The sequence below is a fragment of the Acartia tonsa genome, chromosome 3 (assembly GCF_053477335.1).
Source record: "Acartia tonsa isolate MP-2025a chromosome 3, ASM5347733v1, whole genome shotgun sequence".
In the NCBI taxonomy this organism is placed as follows: Eukaryota; Metazoa; Arthropoda; class Copepoda; order Calanoida; family Acartiidae; genus Acartia; species Acartia tonsa.
Genome location: NC_137262.1, coordinates 3,567,783 through 3,591,097, shown reverse-complemented (window position 1 = coordinate 3,591,097; position 23,315 = coordinate 3,567,783). Strand labels below are relative to the sequence as shown.

The window sequence follows — 23,315 nt, the reverse complement described above, 5'->3', positions numbered from 1 at the left end:
AATAGCAAGCAAGTTATACTTCGTTATGCTGTCAGACAGACTGAACTGCCCTAGTTATAGAGCAGTTAAGCTACTGAAACATCATCCTTTTATAAAAGTAACTGGATGTCTGTCTGTCTATGAGTCTAGATTAATATCTCGCAATCCGCATAATACTGCTTTTTAGTGTTGCATAAAATAGGTCCAGGGAAGGTTTTAACTATTTTGAATCCCCTACCCTACTATAATGTTCTTATTCTTTTTAAAACTAAAGTTGAAAGTCAACTAACCTATCCCCACCAGTTCACTAGTTTTCCTAGAGACCTCTAGTGGAGTAGCCGCAAGTTTTAGATAAAGGACCACCCTCAACGTCACAAAAAATTGGTTTTGGATATTATAGCCCCGTAGGGCCTATATGAAAAATTGAAGACCATTTTCCCATTCAATTAGGGGTCGGAGATTCCGAATCTGGCGTCTATTTTAATCTAGCTGACCTCCTTCATGGCGAAAAATGGCGCTTAAGTTGACTACCTTCGAAAAATCCGCGAATGACAATTTTAGCAAGAAAAAAAACTACCAAATTATTTTGATCACAAGATAGATAGGCACCTACCTTGTTTGTTTTTTTAGATGGTTTAGCAGTCATTTTGAAATTTTTTTTTTAAGACTAAAAATCAAAATATAAATTAGCCAGACAGCTTTTATATAATAGTTTGATGACAATTTAAGGTGAAACTGTGGATATTCATTTTATCTGAAAGATTCATAAATCAATATAAGCATAATTATGATACATAATGAACAAAAAGGACTATAACATAACATAATGGTAATAAAATAACTACTTAATCTATGTACAATGTTTACAAGTTTAGACACTAAAGCAAAAATTTTAAAATGTCGATGTGAGTCATTTTTAAAATGTTGGTGAATTTTATGGTCAAATAATAATGAACAATATGGCTTTAGTTTTTATTTCTTTTTAGGTTCTGATATTATGTTTTCAATCTAAAAAAAAACACCTGTAAGAAGCACTTGATGTAAAAAAAATAATATCGCTTTCAAATAGTAAGGTCAATAAATTTAATAATTGCATAGTATTGTACAATAATAGTTGTTACACATTTGCATAGAATCATACATAATTAAAGCAGTCTGTTATAGTACACTAGTGACTACGCCCCTGCAGGCTTCTAGGGACACTTGAAATAATTCGAGGGGGGGAGCAAACCTCCACTTTTCACCTTAGTCTACAAAAGAAAAGGATACATTTTTTAAGGGGGGGGGGGGTTTACCAGTGGCCATTTATTTTGGGAGAGTGGAGGTGCTCTCCCCAAAAAATGGTAAAAAAAACCTTACCTGGACCTATAATAATCCAAACTGTAAAAAAAAACTGTAGATCTTAAGCTACAGACAACAAACAAACATCTTGTTACTTTATTACAAGGATAAGAGAACTAAAAGGAAGATGACTACAAGATTATTTAAATAACTATTAACAATACCTACTTCACAAATAATACAAAACAAGTTTTCAGCAGCTTAGGTAGGTAGACTATTTCAGGGATAAAACTGGTTTTTGTGACTTAAAGTTTCGAGTCCTGGCTTGTTAAAATATTTACATATGGCAATCAAATTATAAATACAAAAAAACTATAGGTACTAATCATTCTTCAATTGTCAACTTTTGTGGAAATAAGGAAGAACTTTGCTTGGCTTCAACACTTTTCAAAATTAAAGCATATATATTCAAGTCATTGACAACAACAAAAATTTAAAAAAATAAAACTAATGGACTGACCAAAACGTTTGCTTCTGCTCGTATATAAGTTGTTTATATGCCTACTACAATCCCATAGGGTAGGCCTGGTTGAGTGGCAGTCTGAACAGCTGATCCCTAATGTCTCGTGGGTCTCGTAGAGCGTTGTGTTGCGGGGACACGCCCGGATTTTCTCCGCCATGCTCACTTGATCCTCCTGGTTCTTGTTTCCTAAATAATAAACATTAATGATTAGCCTGTAAGAAACTGTTAACCAAAGGGGGGAAGGGGGCTCAGAATGCATCCTTCTAGAAATCCGTGCACAAAAGTCACAGCTACCTACTTTTCATCTTTTATTTAACTTTGAGAAAAAAGATCTACCAGGGGTTACTCATACCAAATTGGAAGACAAAACTAAGTGCCTTTTCTGCACGGGGATGGTTAATTTCTGAGCCCCCTCCCCCCCCCCCTTACACACAAATTATCTATATCAGGAACACTGATATTGCAATATTAGAAAAAAAAACATCTTTTCAGTTACTTTTTTGCTCTGTCTTCTATTTTTTTGAAAAATTATGGCTTGACTGAATCATGAAAACTTATTTTAAAGGCTAAAAATGAATAGTTTCTTTTAAAGCAATTCAAAATAAAGAGAATTCATTAAAAAATAATATAACATTCTTGCGGAGGGGGGCTTTGAAACACCATCTTGGCGACCCCAACTGAATCAACCAATTCCATCAAACTAAAAAATAGTAATATAGACCTTTTGAATCTTTACAGATTTTAGATTGTCTAATATAATTTTACTGTTGGTAAAGGTTATTCAGTTGGGGGCCCCCCGCAAAGGTATACTAATAACCAGGTATTAATCATACCTGTCCGGGGGGGCGCCTCCACCACTGCCCCCTCCTCCAAAGCACTTGTGATTGCGCCGCGTGGACAAATGCTTGAACTTCTGGCTACACTTGGTGCAGTCATATGGCTTCTCCCCCGTGTGCACTCGCAAGTGTGTCACCAGCTGGTGCTTAACAGCGAACATCCTGTAACAAAAATAACGTAAATAAAACGTGGCATTGTGCGCGCTTACCTATCACCGCCGGTGCCTCCGGCGCCAAAACATTTGTGATTCTTGCGGGTTGAGTAATGCTTGAAAGTTTGGCTGCATTTGTCGCATGGATATGGTTTTTCACCGGTGTGTACTCGCAAATGTGTCACCAACTGATGCTTTCTAGCAAAGGTCCTAAAGCACACAAATGTGGTTAAAATAAAATCTTTCAAAGAAAAAATATTTTTTATTCTCCTGGTTGGTATATCTGAAATTCAAAATATTGACCTGAATTGAATAAGGTCTAAATATGACAAATTGTCAAAAAAATTAACTTAAACTGCTGCATAGTTACACACCAACAAAATTAAGATTTCAATTATTTTTGAAATTTAGTTACTTTGTCATAGGTTTAGTGAAAATTGTGCTATTTTAAACAAAAAAGTTACTGTCGTTCATTTAAAAATTAAAAATCCAATTAAAATTGGCTTAGAGTGTTCCCTACTCACAGACAATCTATATAGAGATTGTTAAAGTGGCCATTGGAGCAAAAAAAAGCTATTATTTATTTATTTTACCTGCCACAGTGTTCACAGCTAAACGGTTTCTCTCCTGTATGAACTCTGATGTGATTCTTGAGCTGCTGGGAGCTGGCGAATTTCTTGACGCACAGATGGCACGGGTACCGACGGTCACCCTTATGCCGCCTCTCATGGGTATCCCTAAATAAACAACAAAGATGTATACCTGGGCTATTAAGTAGAGTTGGCAATCCGAATCCGAATCCGGAATCCGCCCAATTTTAGAATCAGAATCCGGAATCCGTTTATTAATAGCGGATTCGGATTCTTAATTGGTAAGCTTAAATTAGCGTCTTGAGTTTTTTTAATAATTGTCATTATCATCATTATATATAATATCTTTTAAAATCTGGTTCGATTCTCGGAAGTGAATTGTAGGTAGAGATCACCAAGAACATTAATTTTTAAGACATATGTAGCACTTTAATTTTTTCAATTTAAAAAAAAACCTTTTAAAGTATTGCTAGAATCCGGAATCCGCTAAAAATAAGAATCCGGAATCCGCGATCGATGTAAAACTTCAATTTTGATGAACAAAATTTCCCCCATAAAATAAAATCATTGGTAGAAAAGTACCGTATAATTTCAATTTCCAATCCCTTCCTGATTAAAACTCAAAATTCTTGCGATGTTCATATGCAAAAATCATAAAAAGTTAACATAGCCCCCCAAAAAATCATTTAAGTAGGTATAAGATTACCGGTACTAAAAAATGTTTTATGTGATTAACTGTGCTAAAAAAATTACCTAACGTGTCTGCGGCCAAACTGTTTGCCACACACCGAGCACATGAACGGCTTCAGATCTGAGTGGCTGGCTATGTGTGTCTGCAGGGTATCATTCCTGTTGAAAACTTTGTCACACATGTTACACTTGAATGGTTTCTCGCCGCTGTGAACCACACGCTGGTGGTAACGCATAGAGCTGGATGAGGCAAACACCTGATTTTAACAATGTTCATAAAATAAATGATAATTCGATATATTATTACTTAGATGTTGCGCCAGATTTTCATGTACTCAGTGATACTCGCAGCAGCTGGCCAAAATAGAGATACCTACCATCCTCCCCTTTACTCCTATCCCTTCCCCTCCTACAAATAAATGAGTACCATTGCAACAACCTAAATTGATGACAAATTTTCGCCTGTAAGTTTGAATAATAAATATAAAAAGTCTAGATACCCAATCCCATAATTTGACCAATAGGATCATGCGTCGGAACATCCTAACACATTATTGGTAAGAAAAGTACAATTTATGTACAAAATTACTTATTTTATGAACATTCCTTTTTGCACTCAATGCAAGTTCTGAAGATGGGATCATCAAGACGGGCATATTCTCCATGTAATGGTAGTTTACCATGCTCCCAGTAGTTGTTAGTCTTGTCATATTTCTCCAATAATACGGCAACCTGAATTAGATAGGTAAGTCTTTTGGATCAACTGCAGTTCACGGTAAAATATTCCTGGTAGCGAATATTTCCAAAAAATCTATTAATTTTAAAGGTTTCTAGCTGCCAAACGGCTGAACGTACAGATCATGCCCGCACACTGTTTTAAGCGGCATAAGAAGGCCTACAAATAATCTGGAATAGCCATAAATCGATAATGCATAATTATCTCGCATTGCAGAGAAATGCGCAAAAAAGACCTATTTTACGCGTTTTTTCTTCAGTGAAGCTTAACCTGTCCATCATTGGATCTTGGCTCTTCCAGATTATTTGTAGGCCTTCTTATGCCGCTTAAAATGGTGTGCGGGTATGTTTTTTACGTTAAGCCATTTTGAAGCTAGCAGCCTTTATTAAAATTCATAGATTTTATGAATGAATAGAAAAAAATTACCCTTTCTGTAAATAGATTTTTTAAATGAGGGTTCGGATACTGGTAATTGGAAATTAACCAGTCAACATTCATTAGAAGTATTCAAAGTTTTGAGTCGAAGAAAAAGATAACGTATTCATAAAACTTTGAGTACCTGTGTAATTTACAGTCAAATGCTTATTTTAGGTTAGATTAAGTAAGGCTTAGGTGAGCCTCAAAGTGACAGGACTATTTGAAATAGGAGATAGAAAAATGTTTTTCAAAAATGAAAAACAGGGGTAGGGGTGTTCTGTTTATTACAATTAAATGACGTAGGATGGAACCAAAAAATAGCTAGAAGGACGTAGTTTAGAACTTTAGGTATACAAATCTGTTGAATTCTTTAAATTATGATCAAGGTTAGCTAATCTTGAATATCATCATCCTTGTTTTAAAAAGTTAGGTTGGTAAGTTACCTTAAAGTTTTCATTTGAGCTGTGGCTTGTAAGTACATCATTCCAATCCATTATGTCTGGATGTTCACATTTATGTTTATCCTAAACAAAATATAATTTTTGCTTATCAAAGTTCTACTTGACAACTACACTGATATATAATTGACAGTCATTTCTAAGGGAGAAGTAGCTTGTGCTTGTATTGCGTAAAATCGTGAGTAAGCTTCAGTCTAAAGCGATTATTAAGTCTAAGTGTTCTTAATATTGACAAAACTCTTAGTATAATTAAACGCATATTTTAATAACACTTTGACTTAATAACCGCTTTCGACTGAAGCTTACTTATGATTTTATGCAATACAAGCACAAGCTACTTCTCCCTTTCTATGGATACTTTAAAAATCCCACAAGGGGGGGGGGTAGATGGAAATGAAACTGATACCTACTTTTTCCCAGTCAAGCCCATTATGTGAAAAAAAGATACACAAAATTGAGTCATCATATTTTGAAAATTACATGGTAAAGACTCTACAAATGTAGTTGTTGTTAAATACGAATAAAATAAAATGGATCACTATGTTTGAAAAATGAGTAGAACTATCTCTTCTTAGTTTTATTCATTACATAGGTATTTAATTCATTTATTTAATGGAGGGTGCGATGTACATATATAAGAAAATGATTTATTTAGATTGTTAAAATGTGGCATTACCTAGGTACCCCAACCTTGTTAAATTCATTAATAAGCATTACCTTTATATGTTCAACAAAAAGATGTTCTTTCCTAAAGACATCTCCACAAATGTTACACCCCACCTCCTTGTCCTGATTCGACGCCATGATCCAGTAGGCCGTCGGCATCCGTTCAGACACATCAATCTCAGGATGGAAAAATTTCAGATGCGTCTCCAGCGAATTAATGTCCTTCTGCACAAATACATAACAAATTTTACACTCCCCGCCAGCGATTTCATCCTCATTATCGCCGTTATCCGCAGCCGTTATCGGATCGCTATCAAAGACATAGTGTGCCGTTAAGTACTTGTAGAACGGCCCGTGGATGGCACGTTGGTCCAGCGAGGACCGCACGCGGTCAAACCGGTCCTTGTAGTTGTTTGCCCACTCGTCAAAGTGCACGGCATAAATGTGGAGCATCATTTTAGCCCGCGGGAATGTTTCCGAGCAGAACTCGCACATTGTAAGCTCCATATCCACTGCTTTCTGGCTTAATTTTGTATCCTACGAAAAAAAGATAAGTAGATATTTTATAATTAACTAGTTGCTTCGCCCATAGCCTCTCGGAGAGGTTGCAGAATATCAAGAAATAGCCTAAAACCACCCCAATACGCGTATAAAGACTTCCATACTCATTCGAGCAAACCAAGACCTTTAGCTTCCGACCAAAAAATCTTACCAAGTAAGTGAAGCTTTTCTACAATATTGTTAGACGGTCCGTCCGTACTAGTCATCTCTTATCATTAATTTAGACTACCTATATATAATTGTACTATTGATTTCAAACTCGGTATGATAATTCCTGTAACAATAGGTATATGGTACAAATTAAAAAATCGTAGCTAATTTATAATCATTACCAAAAAAGTCAGTATGTCCATTTAACAGCAGTTTAGAAAAATTTAATACGTTTTTTAAACTAGCTATGTTACCAATAGAATTATAAAACTTCTATATAAATCCTTGCCTGCGGATTGTAAACAACTTCATAGATGTCCATATGAGTGACTCGTAGGTGTTCTAGCAGCACATCAACACTTGTTACCCCTTCCACTTTTACCTATATAGCACAAGTGTTTAGTATGTAGTTCAATATTTTGCCGTCAGATGTCTCTTCGACTATATAAAGTACGCTACATAAATGAATAAGCTTTGTTGTTAATGTAATATATGAATTTAAGATCTTTAATCAATATGTTACTATATTATACAACAACCCAAATACAAGAAACTAAATATATAAAATATAGATATTTGAATTTTAGATACCAAACATTAATATATAGAGTATTTAGCTATAAGATTGTGCTGTCATGTCTACTTTGGTTGAATATGCTCAGGATTCCAGGTACTGAGATGATCATAGTAGCTAGTACCTAAGACATGTTAAGTTCTATATAACACAACCCTTGTATAATTAGTTCCTGGTTCTAATATACATTATATTTGATGCTGACTCCTGTTAATGTTAGCAGTACTTGAATTTTAAAAAATGATGACGACATCCATAAGTAGTGAAGCAGGAAAAACAATGATAGACAAACGGACAAAGTAATTTACAGAGTAGGTAATTAAGCTTCAGAAAAGTAAGAAAAAACATAAAATAAAAAAAAACTTTGAAACATGACCGACAGCATTGATTGTATGCGGATCCTTGACAATAAAAATAATAACACCAAATTTTTCAAAAAATTTTATTCTTTAATTCGAAGTCCAAAATACTTTTAATTTTCAAGTCTGAACCTAAACCTTAAAGATTGGCTCTCATCAAGAGAATGTCTGAGATTTTATATAAATTTAGGTAGATTTTTCCATTTTTTCCGCATTTTTTTTAGTCAAAAATATGCGGATCCTTGCGGATCCGGATCCGAAACCCTGCCGACAGACTAAGTAAATTGCAAACTGGAGGATCATTAATACAAGGAATCTGATCTTCAAAAAAAACATATCATCTATCTTAAATAGAGGCCGAGAAAATCACATTTCCTCTAAAACGTTATGGACGTACAGGCGAAGTGATTTATAGAGTAGCTTTGCTACTAAACGTGAAATAATGTTTATTAAAGCTTATTATTGGTCCCATTGGTTTAATGACTTTGCAAAGGAGGGAAGGGGGGGGGGCGGGGTTGGATAAATTTTGAACTACATAATACAAGATTTTTACATGTTATATATATAGTACAAAATTATGACGCTATGTGTCTCTATTTTTAAAACAAAATTTCTATATCTTTTGAAATTAATTTCTAAAATTCAATAAAATTGACGAAAACTATAAAAAACCATAGCTATTCGATCATAAACTTAAAAGGTTAAAGACGCTAAATATTTATAATTTTAAAACCTTTATATTATATCCTAAGAATTTAATTGGAATTTAAAATATCACACTACTATTGTGCTACCATTTCTATCATGGAAATATAACTCCTATTAACCAGGCATGGAGTAAATATTATCAAGATAGCTAGGTTATTATAATATTTGAAAGAAAATAACTATAGTGCTACTTGGTCCTGGTTCAAGGGTACGTTAATATTTGAGGCTAATGTTTTATTAGCAACTTAAATCAAATAGGCGAATAAACAGAAAAGTTGTATAATTTTTGGAAATTAGAAGAATTTTAGTTGCGGGCTAAATAACAATTGAACAAAATTCAACATACAAATTCCCTGAACAAACTCATGAAAAAGGTATAAACAATGAGCAAATTTGGGGATCATCAGTTATCTGAAAAAAGCTGAAATAAGCAGTTTCATATGAACCCGAAATTACATTTATTCTCTTCAAATGAAATCAATTGATGGCTTCAATAATATAAAAGATTTTATATATTTTAATCCTTTACACCTAACTAGCTCCCAAAGAATAAGGTATAATTTCTTTTGTTATAAACCTAAGAAAATTGTCTATTATGTAGTTAATAATTTCATCACTAGGTGTCTACATTTAAATATGAGAAACATAATTCACTAATCACTTAAAATTTGTATTCGATAATATGTCAGATTTGTTTCATTTGTGAAATTATAATCTGCTTTTTTGGAAAAATAACATTTTAAATCCAGTAAAAATAAAAAAAAATAATTCTTGACTTACAAAACTTTAAAAGGTTAATTAACATTTATATCCTGACTATGCTGACATGTCTACTTTGGTCACATTAGCCTTTAAATAACCAGGCAAAGGCTTAATTCAACGGTGCCAGATGTACGCATTTTGTGCGTAATGTACGCATTTTTAACTTTAGGAAAATGGACTTTTATAAGTAATGTACACCCCCTCTCCCCTTTTCTCTTCCCCTTTTCCTTTCTCTCCCCCACAAATAAACACATCAAAGGCCCAATGTACACCTTCTTTTGAACACATTGATCAAAAAAAAGTCTGGCAACTATGCTAATGTGGTCATTGTAGCTCTTAAAATAAAAGAAGTTAAGTAGTAATCCCCATTCGAGAAGTACAAATTGTTCCTGGTTCAATTGTACAAAATATTTGAAGCTAATGAAAATGTTAGCAATTACAAGGAAGATTGAGTTTAAATTATAGTCAAGAAAATAAAACATCATGATAACCGGTTCTACCCCATCCCTTATTCTCTTCCCCACTTTCAGATTGTAAGGGTGACGCAAATTTCAGACCCCAGATTTGGCGATTTGAGAAAAATTTTTCTTTTATATTATAGCGAATTAGATAATCTAGCAAGCATCGCTTTAATCTTATAAAGAAAAATGGTAAATCAAACGGCGAAAACTGAGATCTGAAATTTGCGTCACCCTGCCAATATGACGCAAGACGCATGACCGCCTCTCCCCACATAGGGAATGCGCCCAAATTTACGGATGCACTTCGCACATCCCTCTGACATAACCCTGTGCACGCCACTGATTGTATACTGTGTAGATACAGACATAGTTAGGTAGGGTAAGCATTTATAGAACAGACTAAGTGTGTTAAGATACTTACTCTAAAAACACACATAAGGTCATAAATGATAATTCTTTGTTAATTTTGTATTCTGTGTAGTTTAAAATTCCACCACTAGGTGTCTATTTAATATTTGATAAATGCAATAGGATAACAAATTTTATCAGTGTTGCGGTAAATTAATACCATTTGATTAAGAAACTACAAAAATATTAAAAATTGAAAACACGCAACTTTAATTTAAGAATTTATTGTTTTCCAATATAATTGAATTCTAAAGGAGATGCAATTATACATTAAACCTATTCTTTTCTGTTATGCTGAAATTTCTACCAAGGACATTCTAATCCAAGATAGCCGGGCACGGATAAGATATGTTCATGATAGCTATCCTAAGGACTAGGTTAAACACACTTGCGAATCAGAAAGATTTTTGCACACATTGATCCTGGCTCAATTGTGCAATAATATATGAAGCTAATTTATAGATTAGCATTAAGTTAAAAGGACGTAGGAAGATCAACTCTAAAGCCTCCCCTTACAAAATAATATAATGTTGAGCTTTAAAGTTTTCCTTGGGGGGCTCATATTTCTTAGAGTACATATTTCCTAATTATAGAGAAAATACCTATTACTATATGTAGTTTAAAAATTCGCCTCTAGGTGTCTCAAGAATATAATCATTTTCATAATTATTGGCTCTTCCAATGGACATAATTTAAATTAATCCTATAGCTATTTCATTTAATAAAATCTAACATTGTAACAGAAATTTAATGTTAAATTTAACAAAAGAAAAAAATAAGCCGAATGGTTGTTGAATATTTTCAGCATTTAAAAATGAAAGTATTATGCTCATATCATGCTACAATTTCTACCTTGATTATATTATTCCTTGCAAACCAGGTGCAGAACTAATATGGTCTTGGTAGCTGGTCATATGACATGTTAAATTCGACACACTGTACAGTACATTAAAGCCTGGTACTAATGTACTTAATATTTTGAGCTAAGCAAGATTTAGCATTTATTAAAGGTAAATATAGAAAGTTTTAAAGAAGAATCCCTAATTTGGACCTAAAATAGAAAAAAGCTGACTACCTATTATGTTGTTTAGAATCGTGTTCTCAATTTAGGCATGAAAGGGCACATAATATTCATTACGTAATACTAGGGTTGACAATCCGGACTCAGTCCAATTTTTGGACATTTTGGAATCCAGAATCCGAATCCGGAATCCGTTATTTTAATAGCGAATTCGGATACTTAATTGATAGGATAAAATTAGCATCTTGAGTTTTTTTTTTGTCCAAATATGTATTTTAACAAAGTCATTTTGGCCGCTGTAGGGTCTAGAAATAGGAGAAAAGCTACTGTGAAAATTTGAAAAAATGCAGTTTTAGATTCTTTCCAGTACCCGGTAAAATTTAATCCCTAAATTTATTTTTCAATATACCATTTAAAATATTACTAGAATCCGTATCCGAAATCCGTCAAAAAATAATAATCTGGAATCCACGGATTAATCCGTTTAATTTTTATGCGGATTTTTGTAAGAATCCGAATCCGGTCCAAAAATTGGACGGATTGTCAACCCTACGTAATACATCCTTATAATACGTCAGCTGTAAAAAGTTATTTTTCTCGGGATTAAGTTTTCCTTGGGTAGGGAAAATTTTACCGTTAAAGGGGATTTTTTTGGTAAGATGAAGAATGAGATACCCACCCCCCACAATTAAAATTGTTACAAACCTTCCCTAGACATACAAGAAACTTTAAAGAAAGTTCACTGTGAAGTAAAACAATAATATTATTGCAGTTCTTTGCAAGATATTTTAGTACAGACACACACAAACATACAGATATCGTATTACTTGATTAAAGACAGCTTCTACCAACAATGAAATTAATTCGGGAAAAAATCACCTATATGTGTTTTTCAGCTGTCGTTGGGTGGCAACACATCGTAAAATTAACGACCTCCGTCCATTTGCCCCCCATAAATAATTTTAGATTTATTTCGCTTGTTGGTTATACCTTATTTCTCAATTAAAGAGTTGTTAAGCTTACCTGACAAGAATTACAAACAGCTGAGGTAGGGTCGCCGGGAACATTGGCAAAATGCAGCCAGGCCATGGAGCCCTTGGATTTAGCTATCTTCTCCTGAACCTCTTTCTTAATTCCATCCCCGTTTAGCTCCGCCAGGGTCAATGTAGATCCTTAAATTATTAAAATTTCTTAGATTTTTATAAGCAATATTAATAAGACTAGCGCCGCTATGCCCCTACTACCTAGCATAGGGATGCTTTGTATTCGTAGCGGACAAATAGCTTAAAACCATCTCAAGACTTAAATCTGAAACAAAATAGCCTTAAACCACCACAGGACCTATGCGAGGCATATCTTAAAAAAAAGCTATCCGTGACGGACGGACGGACCGACCCTAATTATAGAAAAGCTTCGCTTTTGAAAAGAGAACAAAAATGGTTCAGTAGTTACTGAGAACTTAAAGTGCAGACAAAATAAACTACTTTATATAAAAGGATATGCGCGAGAAATGCCTTGCTATCTTAGGACTTCAAGACAAAGCTATAACAAGGAAAGGGTTAGTTGTCTGCAATAGTTGGGATGTTACCTAGTGCCTCAGGACAAACTAAAAACGTATCTCATGCCGTTATCAACTGTCCCCAAACATATAGGTACCTAGTTGTAGATTAGCTGCTCTACTAAATAAAAATTATTTTTACCCTTTGGTAGGCTCTTAAGCTTGATGTCTTGATCAATCTCCTCAATAACCTGTTTGTTAATCATTGCTTTTCCTAAAATTATATAAGATTATGTATTTCATAACTAGGTAGGTATTAAAAAATATTATTAAGTTTAGATTTTAAAAAATTTTGTGGTATTTTAAAGGATACGAAAATGGACAATAATTTGCACCTTAACAAAATTATCCCTTCTGTAAATTAAAATATTTGGTGAAAAAAAAGGGTTGTACAATTCAAGCATAATGTTAAATAAGAAACTAAAACAAATTATATGATTTACATTTACAGTCAAATACCCTCTCCTCCCTTGGTAAAATCAATCTAGCGGCTTTTGTTCTATATCTATAAATAATAATATTCCTGAAAATAATTCAATATACCAGGGTTTCGGATCCGGATCCGCAAGGATCCGCATATTTTCGAGTCCAAGGATCCGGATCCGCAAAAAAATGCGGATCCGGATACTTGGACTCAAAAAAATGCGGAAAAAATGGAAAAATCTACCTAAATTTATAGGTATACAATCTCAGACATTCTCTTGATGAGAGCCAATCTTTAAGGTTTAGGGTCAGACTTGAAAATTAAAAGTATTTTTGACTTCGAATTAAAGAATAAATATTTTTTGAAAGGTTTGGTGATTTTATTTTTATTGTCAAGGATCCGGATCCGCACTGACCAAATTTTGAGGATCCGGATCCGCAAAAAATCAATGCGGATCCGAAACCCTGCAATATACTATTTTGATTTATGCAACAAAGTATTGGATAAAGTTTTACCTTTCATAGCCTGGAAGACTTTGTATTCATGTGCATGTTTACATCTAAGATGTTGAATCAACAAGGTTGTAGATCCTCGGGAACTTTTGGACATTACAATATTTTTTCTACAAACTTTACATTCGATATCCTCTTCCGTTTGCCTAAAAAAAAGTATCCTATTGAAATCTAATGGCTATACATGAAAAAAAATTAATAAATATTTTTCTTAATACATTAAGGAACAGATCTATAGAATAGATGTATATACAGACAACTACTTCCCTTCCTTTTTCAAAAGCCTCTTTCGTCTGCCTCTAAATTATTTTCTGCTACTTGGCTGTGTTAATATAAGCGACACCATTGGTTGATTTTCAATGACCCAATAGAAAGGGCAGTTGCTATGGGAGATATTATTATCTAACCCTTTCTCCCTCTAGTGTTTTACTCTAACTATTAAGTAATAATACCTACTTTACCTAGAGTAAGAAATATTCACTTTTTGACTTAGTTCATAGGTACAAAATAATAGTTAGGTAAGGTTAAAAGGGGTACAGTGTTGACCCACAGTTAGGGCACCGAAGGCATAGGTACCCCAGGGTTATTGTCTCCCTTAGAGGTTAGACAAAAAGAAAAAAAATAATCATATCCTTTTTAAAAGCGAAGCTTTTCTATAATAAATTAGGGTAGGTCCTTCCGTCCGTCCTTTTAGCTCTTTTCGTTAATTTAAACAGGTTAAAATTGTAAATTGTTTAAATTTTAAACTTTTTTGACAAAAAATTTTTGTATGTTAAAATTATCCGATTCTTCTGATTTTTTAAAAACTGATTCCTATTACAACAAGGTACAATGTTATAAGCGAAGCATCTCTATAAACAAGTCCCAAAAATGTAAGCATGTCCTTAAACAGTATCATCTATTTGTGCAGTTTTGCAACAAAAATTACTTACAATATTGCTTTTACTGATGCATTTATATTCTGCTAATTCAGTTCTGACAATCTACAAGTGTTAATGTTCGTTTGTCATTCCATTTCAGAGCTTCGCTTTCATGGATGTTGTCATCCTTGTCTTCAATGTATTTAAAGCACTGAAGGATTTAAGGTAAAGCACCGAAGTTTTTCACATATAAAATACTTTTCTTACTTTTTAAAGTAGAACCAGATATGACTGCGCCGCTTGTGTAATTTTCTCTCCTTGTGACCACCAGCTTCTCCATCATCCCCCTCCTCTAGCCCCTCCCCTTCCATCTCCTCGTCGCTAAATTCAAGCCTTGCCGCGGCTCGAACCTAAGACCAATGTTCAAACATTACATCAGTGAACAAAAAAGGTTTCTAAGGCATTAGCAATATATCAACAGTTCTCTATAATTTTGCTTTCTTTTGGTTTGTTTTTTTATTTGCTTGTATTTCATTTTTCTATTTAGGTATACAATAATAGTTATTTCTTGCAGCTTTCCGCGGATATAAAATGTATAATTATAAGATTTATCAAGTATTCTTGCACCGAGATGCCGAAGGCACTGGCAAATAAAACTGGTTTTAAACTTATGATTGTACAATTTTATATTCGTAGAAAACTGGATATTATACGATGCTAGACATAGTTTTAACGATGGTTGAGAACCGGTTCTAATCCACCGGATATTAAACTATTTCTAATGAATACGATAAAAAAATTCAATTAAATAAAGGGATAGTTCTACGAAGTGTATTTAAAGAGTTAAGGTACTTAGAGTAGTGAACTTTTATATGTCTTAGTAGAATATATTAGGCATTGGATAGATATGATTATATGTTAAAGAATTTTTAACATTGACCAGACCAAACTTTTTTTATTTGACAATATCTAAAAAAGTTAAAGTGATTTGCCACATAAATTACATGAGAATGGTCTATTTTTTTCCAAATATGTATAGCCAAAACACCAATATCAAAGAATCTTTTTCCACATATTTCACAAGAGTTATAAAAAAATTGAACAGGGATTCCCCTTGGGACAAGTTACTTAAAAAACATAAAAAATAACGTCCGGTTCATTATAGGACAGGTTTTCTATAGATCCTTTTTAAAAAAATAAAGAAAACCGTACGGTTTACTTACAATATACACATTATCTCACGCGGAAATACCAACTAACCAGACAACATATAAATATATATATAAAGACCATTCTCATGTAATTTATGTTGCAAATCACTAACTTTTTTTTAGATATTGTCAAATAAAAAAAGGTCGTTCAGGTCAATGTTAAAATTCTTTATCACAATCATATCTATCCATTGCCTAATAAAAGATCACTACTCTAAGTACTATATTAAATATTTTATTGGTCATTCTTTGTTGTAATGTGTACTTTGTTGTATAAAACGTTTGAAGTTCTTTTAACTAGTAAATGCTATCTAAAGTTGTATTTATGACAAAAAAGTTTTTGCCATATATAACATGCAAAGAAGTTGAAAATAAAAATGAAAAACTCATTTTTTAAGGAAAATCCCTGGTCAAATCTTTTAATTTTACTCAATAACTTTATATTATTCACTACTACGCTATTTAAAATAGAAAAAACTTACAGTTCGCTATTTTTTTTAAATTGCACTTCGTGAAACTATCCCTTTTCAACAAAAAACGTTGTTAAATTTATCTAAAGAAGTCTTCTAAACATATAAATATATATTATTAGCCTATCGTAGAAGTAAGGTATTATGGCATACTTAATTTACGTTAGGAACAGTAAAGATAATATTTTGTAAGAACATTCCTTCATTTTTTGTCGCTTTCTTCTTTTTCTCTCCATCTTCTCTGCCTTCCTAGCAGCCCTATCTTCTTTGGTAAGCTTCACTTTGGTTGTGCCTAACTCTTGATTAGGATCTTTCTTGGCCACACTGCCCTTGGGACGGCCAACAGGACCCTTGTGCTTGTTGTACTCTTGGTATTCTTCACTGTGCTTTGATCTAAATTAATAAATGTGGAACAGCTGCCGCAGAAAGTAATATAATGAATAGGGTTGGCAATCCGTATCCGAATCCGGGATCCTGAATTCGCCTAATTTTTGGTTAATTTTGGAATCCGAATCTGGAATCCGTTTTTAATAGCGGATTCGGATTCTTAATTGGTAGGCTAACTTAGCGTCTTGTGTTTTTTCTTTCAACTCCCCCTTTTTGAAGGCAAAGATTATCATCATTCTATATAAAATCTTTTAAAATCTGGTTCGATTCTCGGAAGTGAATTATAGAGAACACCAAGAACATACATTTTTAGGACATATGTAACACTTATATTTTTAATTTTTTTAAAAAGCCTTTTAAAATATTGCTAGAATCCGGTATCCGCCTTTTTTGGACGGATTCTTATAAGAATCCGAATCCGAATAATAAAAAAGCTAACGGATAAATTTAATAATATTGCATAACAAGAATACGATTTGGATATTGAATGAAATGTAGGAGGGGGAAGGGGGGTTGTAGTGAAGTAAATAGCAATACAACCCCTAAAGAGCACATCTAGAAAAAAGGCCAAGATGTTAATAAATTTTCAACTTGCTAATTTTTACAGACAAAAATACAATAACTGCAGAGAACAAGAATATATTTTCTAATGCTTTAAGCCAAAAAAATCAAATTCCGATAAAAAAAATAAGATATGTCGAAGAGGGGAAGCAAATGAAAAAAGAGTGTCATGCATACAGACGCTCACTGAGAATTTTTTATATACTATTGTTTTAGGAGCAAAGAAAGGAAAACTTACTTTAAATGGTAGACGAGTTGTGACGTTGATCCTTCCACAGTATTCAAAGTTTTTCCACAAGTCGTGCATATAGACTGTCTGCCATCCAACCTATCAAAGAAATCCCAGATCTTGCTGGCCTTTGTCTTCTTCACAGTCTCACCACCACCACCACCGTCCTCGTCGTTCTTCAAGGCCTCTTCAACTTCAATTTTAATTTTGTCAAGCTCGTCAGGATGGTTGTTGAAGTGTTGTAACATAGAACTCTCAGTATTCCTGGAAAACAGGTAAAATGGTAAAAACACAAGATTCGGATCTACTGCAGTTCACGGTAAAATATTGCTGGTTTGCAATATTGCCAAAAATCTATGAATTATAAAGGCTGCTAGCTGCCAAACGGCTGAACGTACAGATCATACCCGCACACCCTTTTAAGCGGTATAAGAAGGTCTACAAATAATCTTGAATAGCCAAGATCCAATGATGCACAGGGAAAGCTTCACTGAAGAAAACACGCGTAAAATAGGTCTTTTCCGCACATTTCTCTGCACTGTGAGATAATTATGCATTATTGATTTATGGCTATTCCAGATTATTTGTAGGCCTTATTATGCCGCTTGAAACAGAGTGCGGGCATGATCTGTACGTTCAGCCGTTTGGCAGCTAGCAGCCTTTAAAATTCATAGATTTTTGAAAATATTCGTTACCAGAAATATTTTACCGTAAACTGCAGTAGATCCCAAGATTCTATTATAGTCAACCACATACACTTTATTTATATCTGTAAGAAAAAAAATTAAAGCTTCTGCGATAAACCCTATGGGTAACAAACTAACCATTAGATAGTTTTGGTAATCGAGGCAGGAAATGGAGTTAATGACTCCTATCTAGTGTGGATGGGATGATGATAAATTTAATTATCCGTAAAGTACCCTAAGTTTTTGAGCCAAAGATTAAGATTGATTGACGTGGTTACAAAACTTTGGGTACCAGTGTAAATTACAGTCTAATGTCCCCTCCATCCCTGATTATGGCAAATATTTATATTACGAGAGGGGCGGGGTTTTTGTAGTTGTTATAAATTGGAAGAATTTATAAAACAAAAGTTGTCGCAAATATGGGTATAAAATAAGAAAATAAGTTCTTACCTAACAGTCATAAAACAGAGACTACACTGTAGAAACTCATACCCCGCCTCACTCGGAGTAAAATACATTTGTATCCCAAGCAGGGTTGATTTGTCAGTTCCTTCAGGTAGGTCATGTTCAGTGCCTCGATCCTCATTCACTTCAACACCCTCATCGTCATCGAGCATGGTATTGTCATCAACTCCTAACTCATCGGGTTCATCTAAACATTAGTGAATTAACAATTTTTTAAAGGCATTATGCCTTTCTTTGTGTTTGTACCTTAAGATCTCAATAAATATGGATCTCCTTTGCAGTAAAGCTATGTATTTTTCCCATTTTGAGGGAGGAGAACTCAACCTTCCAAAGAGAAACTGGCTTTAGAATCGTCCCACCAACCTCTTTCAAATATAGCTGTAAGTATTTTATCCCTTATTTTTTTAAAAAGCCTTTTCAAATTTTATTAGAATACGGAATCCGGGACCGTAAAAAAAATAAGAATCCGGAATCCGCGGAGAATCCGTTTATTTTTGGACGGATTCTTGTAAGAATCCGAATCCAGTCCAAAAATTAGACGGATTGCCATCCCTAGCTGTAAATTAGCAAGTCCGGAAATATAAAATATGCTTGTTTTGTCTGCAGCAAAAGGTCTGGAAATCGATGGTCAGAAAGGGCTGTACTCTAAAGGGAAGCTTCTAATGGTGGTTTTATGCTATTTTTTCTGACCTAACCGCGCTACCCTAGAGCCTATGGACGCATAAACTAGTAAAAACTGAAAAAGATAATCTTTAATCATACAGAATATCATACCTTTAACATATTTTTCCCTGTCAAGACTAGAAACCTCATCATCCATGGCTGAAAGATCTGGCTTCACTTCTATGGATCGCGACTTTCCTTTCCATTGTTTATTTAGTCCCTGATAATATCATCATAATTATTGATTTTTCGGATCTACTGCAGATCATGGTAAAATATTGCTGGTAACGAATATTGCCAAAAATCTATGAATTTTAAAGGCTGCTAGCTGCCAAACGGCTGAACGTACAGATCATACCTGCACACTGTTTTAAGCGGCATAAGAAGGCCTACAAACAATCTAGAATAGCCATAAATTAATAATGCATAATTATCTCACAGTGCAAAGAAATGCGCGAAAAAGGCCTAGTTTACGCGTTTTCTCTTCAGTGAAGCTTTCCCTAAGTATCATTGGATCTTGGCTATTCCAAATTATTTGTAGGCCTTCTTATACCGCTTATAATGGTGTGCGGGTATGATCTGTACGTTCAGCCGTTTGGCAGCTAGCAGCCTTTAAAATTCATAGATTTTAAGCATTCAGTATATTCCGTTGGTCTTTCTGTCAGGCAATCTACTAAAATATAAATATAAAACATAAATGGCAAGATTTAAAAAAAAGGTTTTAATTCATGATAACTTAAGATCTGCTATCCAAAGCACTTTTTTCGTATGTCTTACAATCAACTAGTTTTGGGCTTCGCTACTCTGAAAGTTGTCATACATGTTTAATATTAGAAACTAGCATTTTTTTCTTAAATATTTAAAACTTTAAGGGCCAATTTACAGACTACGCTCTAAACTTATGATTAAATATGATATATTTCAATTATTAAAACTTACACTAGCAGTAATTCCCAGCTGACTCAAAATCTCTACACATTCCTCGCTGGGCTTTTGACCGCCCTCATACAAAAATTTTCCCGCCTCCTTAAGTGCCCGCATACTAGCACCCTCCACAAATATACTCTCTATGTCCTCGCTGTCCTCCCACATGCAGGAGGCTAACAACGGACTGGAAGCCGCCAGGATCAGTCTAAAATAAATCAAAAGGTAAATAAGGGGGGGGGGAGTTTGTACACTTATAGGAAATGAAAATTCAGTATCAAATTTTGCCCTGGCCGTTTGGGCTTGTTTTTATAGTTATCAACCTAATTCTTTTTTTAAACTCTCTTATATGATTGGATCTACCTGTAAAACTTTGAAAATTGAATTTTGGGACTTTCCTTCTAGGGGCTAGTGGGGCCAAAGACCCCCAAAACACTAAAATTTTAAGTTCTGTGCTTATTTTTTAAGATATCGAGCTGATTTTTTACTAGAGCCTTTTATTACATAATGAATGATTTGATTAGCCACCCCATATTTCATTTTTGCACTTTACTTCTAGGGGCTTGTAAGCTCAAAACTTATAGATTTTGTATTTGGGGGGTTTGTTTTACCAAAAAAAACCTAGAAGCATAGTGCAAAAATGAAATATAGGGTGGCTAATCATTAATCAACTCATTTATGTAATAAAAGGCTCCATTAAAAAATAAGCTCGATATCTTATCCCCCCCCCCCCCCCCCCCACTTATATTAATAGGTAATTGAGATTGAGATTAACTTATTAGAAGCAGAACCTAGGATGGTTTTAGGATATGATATGTCTAATGTTAAGCCTTTCTAATTTGTATGTATGTATGACTGGTATGTAGCCAAGAATCTCGCTAACCACCTGACCGATATGGTTTAGATCCATGGAATATTTTAACTATTTGGGAAAGGGTACCTTTACCCTCCTCGTGAGAGATGGCCCTTGGAATTTTTTTTGCAATAAAAACAAAACAAAAATAAGAGTTGAGTTGGTATAGGTATGCATATCTTTAAGAATGGCAAACCTGTGAATTTTTAAACTGCCCTCTTCAGACCAAAGAACAGCATCAAATCTATGGCAGTAATCTGACTTTTCTCTACTCTTCAGATAGTCCAACACGATGTCTTGAGGCTGAAATGTATAAAAAAAATTGTTAAATACCTAATGTTTGGAAATTGGTTCAGATTATGTCACCAGGTGAGGCCTTGGTAAGTTGGAACATTTAAGGGACACCAATTCAAATTAAAATATCTCCTCTAATACCCCTTCCTTTCGCATGAAACAGGATATTTTTTTAATGCTAATGCAATGTTTAAAAATTATTACCTAACCAAAAAGAAAATGCGATTTAGAATACTTTAAGATAAAATGAGCTGGTCAAATGCAGTCATATACTATAGGACATACGTTAGTTAAAAATATTAAAGACAATACCTACATATTTCAGACAAGTAACTTACATTTAACTAGGAAAATCATAAATATTTTAATATTATATAAAAAATAAGAGCATGATAGAATTTTGTAGAGATAAATAATCTTAATAAGCTCCTGCCAACAATATTTTATAGGACAGTTTGTGCTGCCCAAAAATCCTTATAATAAAGCAAAAGGATGTTTGTCTGTACCGAAAGATATCGCTAAACTCTGAACCGATCGGGTTCTCCTTAAAAGGGTAGCTTCTTAAAGTTCCCTGAAAGGTTCTTAACTATTTTGGCGGAGGGTACTACCGCCCTCCAAATTACCCCCCCCCCCCCAAAAAAAAAAAAAAGATTTTTTTTATTTTTTAAGTAAGATTTAAAATGGGGTGGCAACCCGCCCCCCCCCCCTCCAAAAAAAAAAAAATTTACTTTTTCTTTTAAAATCTAAAATAATAATAAGAAATTGGGTTATCAAATTCGGCTCTCTCCTCCTCAAGCGCCCCTAGAGGCCTTTAGGGGGCGTAGCCGCTAGTAGAAAAGTAAAGTAACTAAAATTAATCTTACTTTTAAAGTATGACTATCTTCAGTATAATTCTCCATTTTATCTTTCAACTTCTTTCCATACGTAGAAAAGAACTCAAACTTATCACTTTCAGTCATTTCATTCTCATCCGAAGAAAATATTTCCTTTTTACTCGTCAAATTTGGCGGACTATCGTCACAATCCTCAGTTTTAGGTCGTCTATGTTCACCATCAATAAAAATGTCCTCGTTATTTGACTTTTTAGGCGTCTGCGGGAAGACCTCTAGATGCTGGTCAAGTTCGTGTGAAAAGACGTCCGGCTTTTTAACCGGTGTCTGGGCACACGGCGGAAATCTCTCCGCCTTCTGGTCGGCAGAGCTAGATGCTTGTTGTTGGTTGTTAGAATACGTGGAAAAATTTCGAGACATGTCACCGCCGTAGTTTGAGGAATATTTGTCCTTTGACTTATCTGGGTTATTTTCACTTGGAAATATTTCAAGTTTCTCGGAAGAGCGTTTATTTGCAGTTGTTGTTGAGGCACTTTGGCTGTTGATTCCGCCGTCTGCAGAGGGGAAAATCTCTAACTTTTCCGCGGATGGCCGATTTATTTGTTGATTCTGGTACGGATTGTATTGGCCAAAATATGGGTACCCCAAATGGCTATGACCCCCCACAGCGGCTAGATTTCTGTCACTGTTATATGCATTTGAAGATTCGCTTTTAAAGGCTGACTTATTATCATTTTCTGGGTGATAAAGGCTGTTTGACTTTTCTTGCCTTTCAGCAAAAAGGCGTAATTTGTCGACGGCAGCGTTTGAAGAAGAATAATCCGCCGGCTCGCTTGCTGAGCCGCTGCGGCGGTCGGAAAAATCCTCCGGTTGTCCACAGCCAATGGATCCATAAAATCGCCGTTTTGCTCTTTTTAATTCGACATTTTCTATCTTTGTTTATGTTAGCAGCTCAGGGATGTTTTGTTTTTACTAAATGCCGCGTTTTGCGCATTTTAGCCAAAAGTCGTCTTTCGCGAATTTATTAAGATAAGTTTATGGGGGGGAAAGGATTTT

The 23,315-nt window shown here is 34.3% G+C and overlaps 2 protein-coding genes across 6 annotated transcripts in view; both read right to left on the bottom strand.

Moving 5' to 3' along the window:
* The window catches only part of LOC145313078 (uncharacterized), a 54,144-nt gene extending 53,415 nt beyond the window's left edge, over nucleotides 1–729 (bottom strand). The window contains exon 1 of the mRNA XM_080152343.1: nucleotides 593–729. Coding sequence (XP_080008469.1) covers nucleotides 593–625 — 33 coding nt within the window. The 5' untranslated portion in view covers nucleotides 626–729. The remainder of the gene's footprint in view (nucleotides 1–592) is intronic.
* On the bottom strand, nucleotides 728–23,264 carry LOC145313079 (uncharacterized). Of its 5 annotated transcripts, none has more exons than XR_013877235.1 (20): nucleotides 22,293–23,264; nucleotides 21,332–21,438; nucleotides 20,298–20,490; nucleotides 19,470–19,578; nucleotides 18,681–18,882; nucleotides 17,554–17,808; nucleotides 16,570–16,760; nucleotides 14,954–15,098; nucleotides 13,830–13,972; nucleotides 13,033–13,104; nucleotides 12,356–12,504; nucleotides 7,329–7,421; nucleotides 6,380–6,865; nucleotides 5,648–5,728; nucleotides 4,660–4,783; nucleotides 4,115–4,310; nucleotides 3,365–3,508; nucleotides 2,617–2,781; nucleotides 1,485–1,969; nucleotides 728–1,134 (listed from the first exon to the last, which is right to left on the bottom strand). XR_013877235.1 is itself a non-coding variant. In XM_080152345.1 (19 exons), the coding sequence occupies exons 1-19, from the start codon at nucleotides 22,677–22,679 to the stop codon at nucleotides 1,825–1,827; spliced, it is 3,375 nt and encodes a 1,124-aa protein (XP_080008471.1). In that variant the 5' UTR covers nucleotides 22,680–23,264; the 3' UTR covers nucleotides 1,447–1,824. The 5 variants fall into 5 exon arrangements, 2 of the variants coding, with proteins under 2 accessions (XP_080008471.1, XP_080008470.1); XR_013877234.1 differs by having other exon boundaries at nucleotides 728–1,172; nucleotides 1,489–1,969; XR_013877236.1 differs by having other exon boundaries at nucleotides 1,489–1,969.
* Between the last annotated feature and the right edge of the window lie 51 nt (nucleotides 23,265–23,315).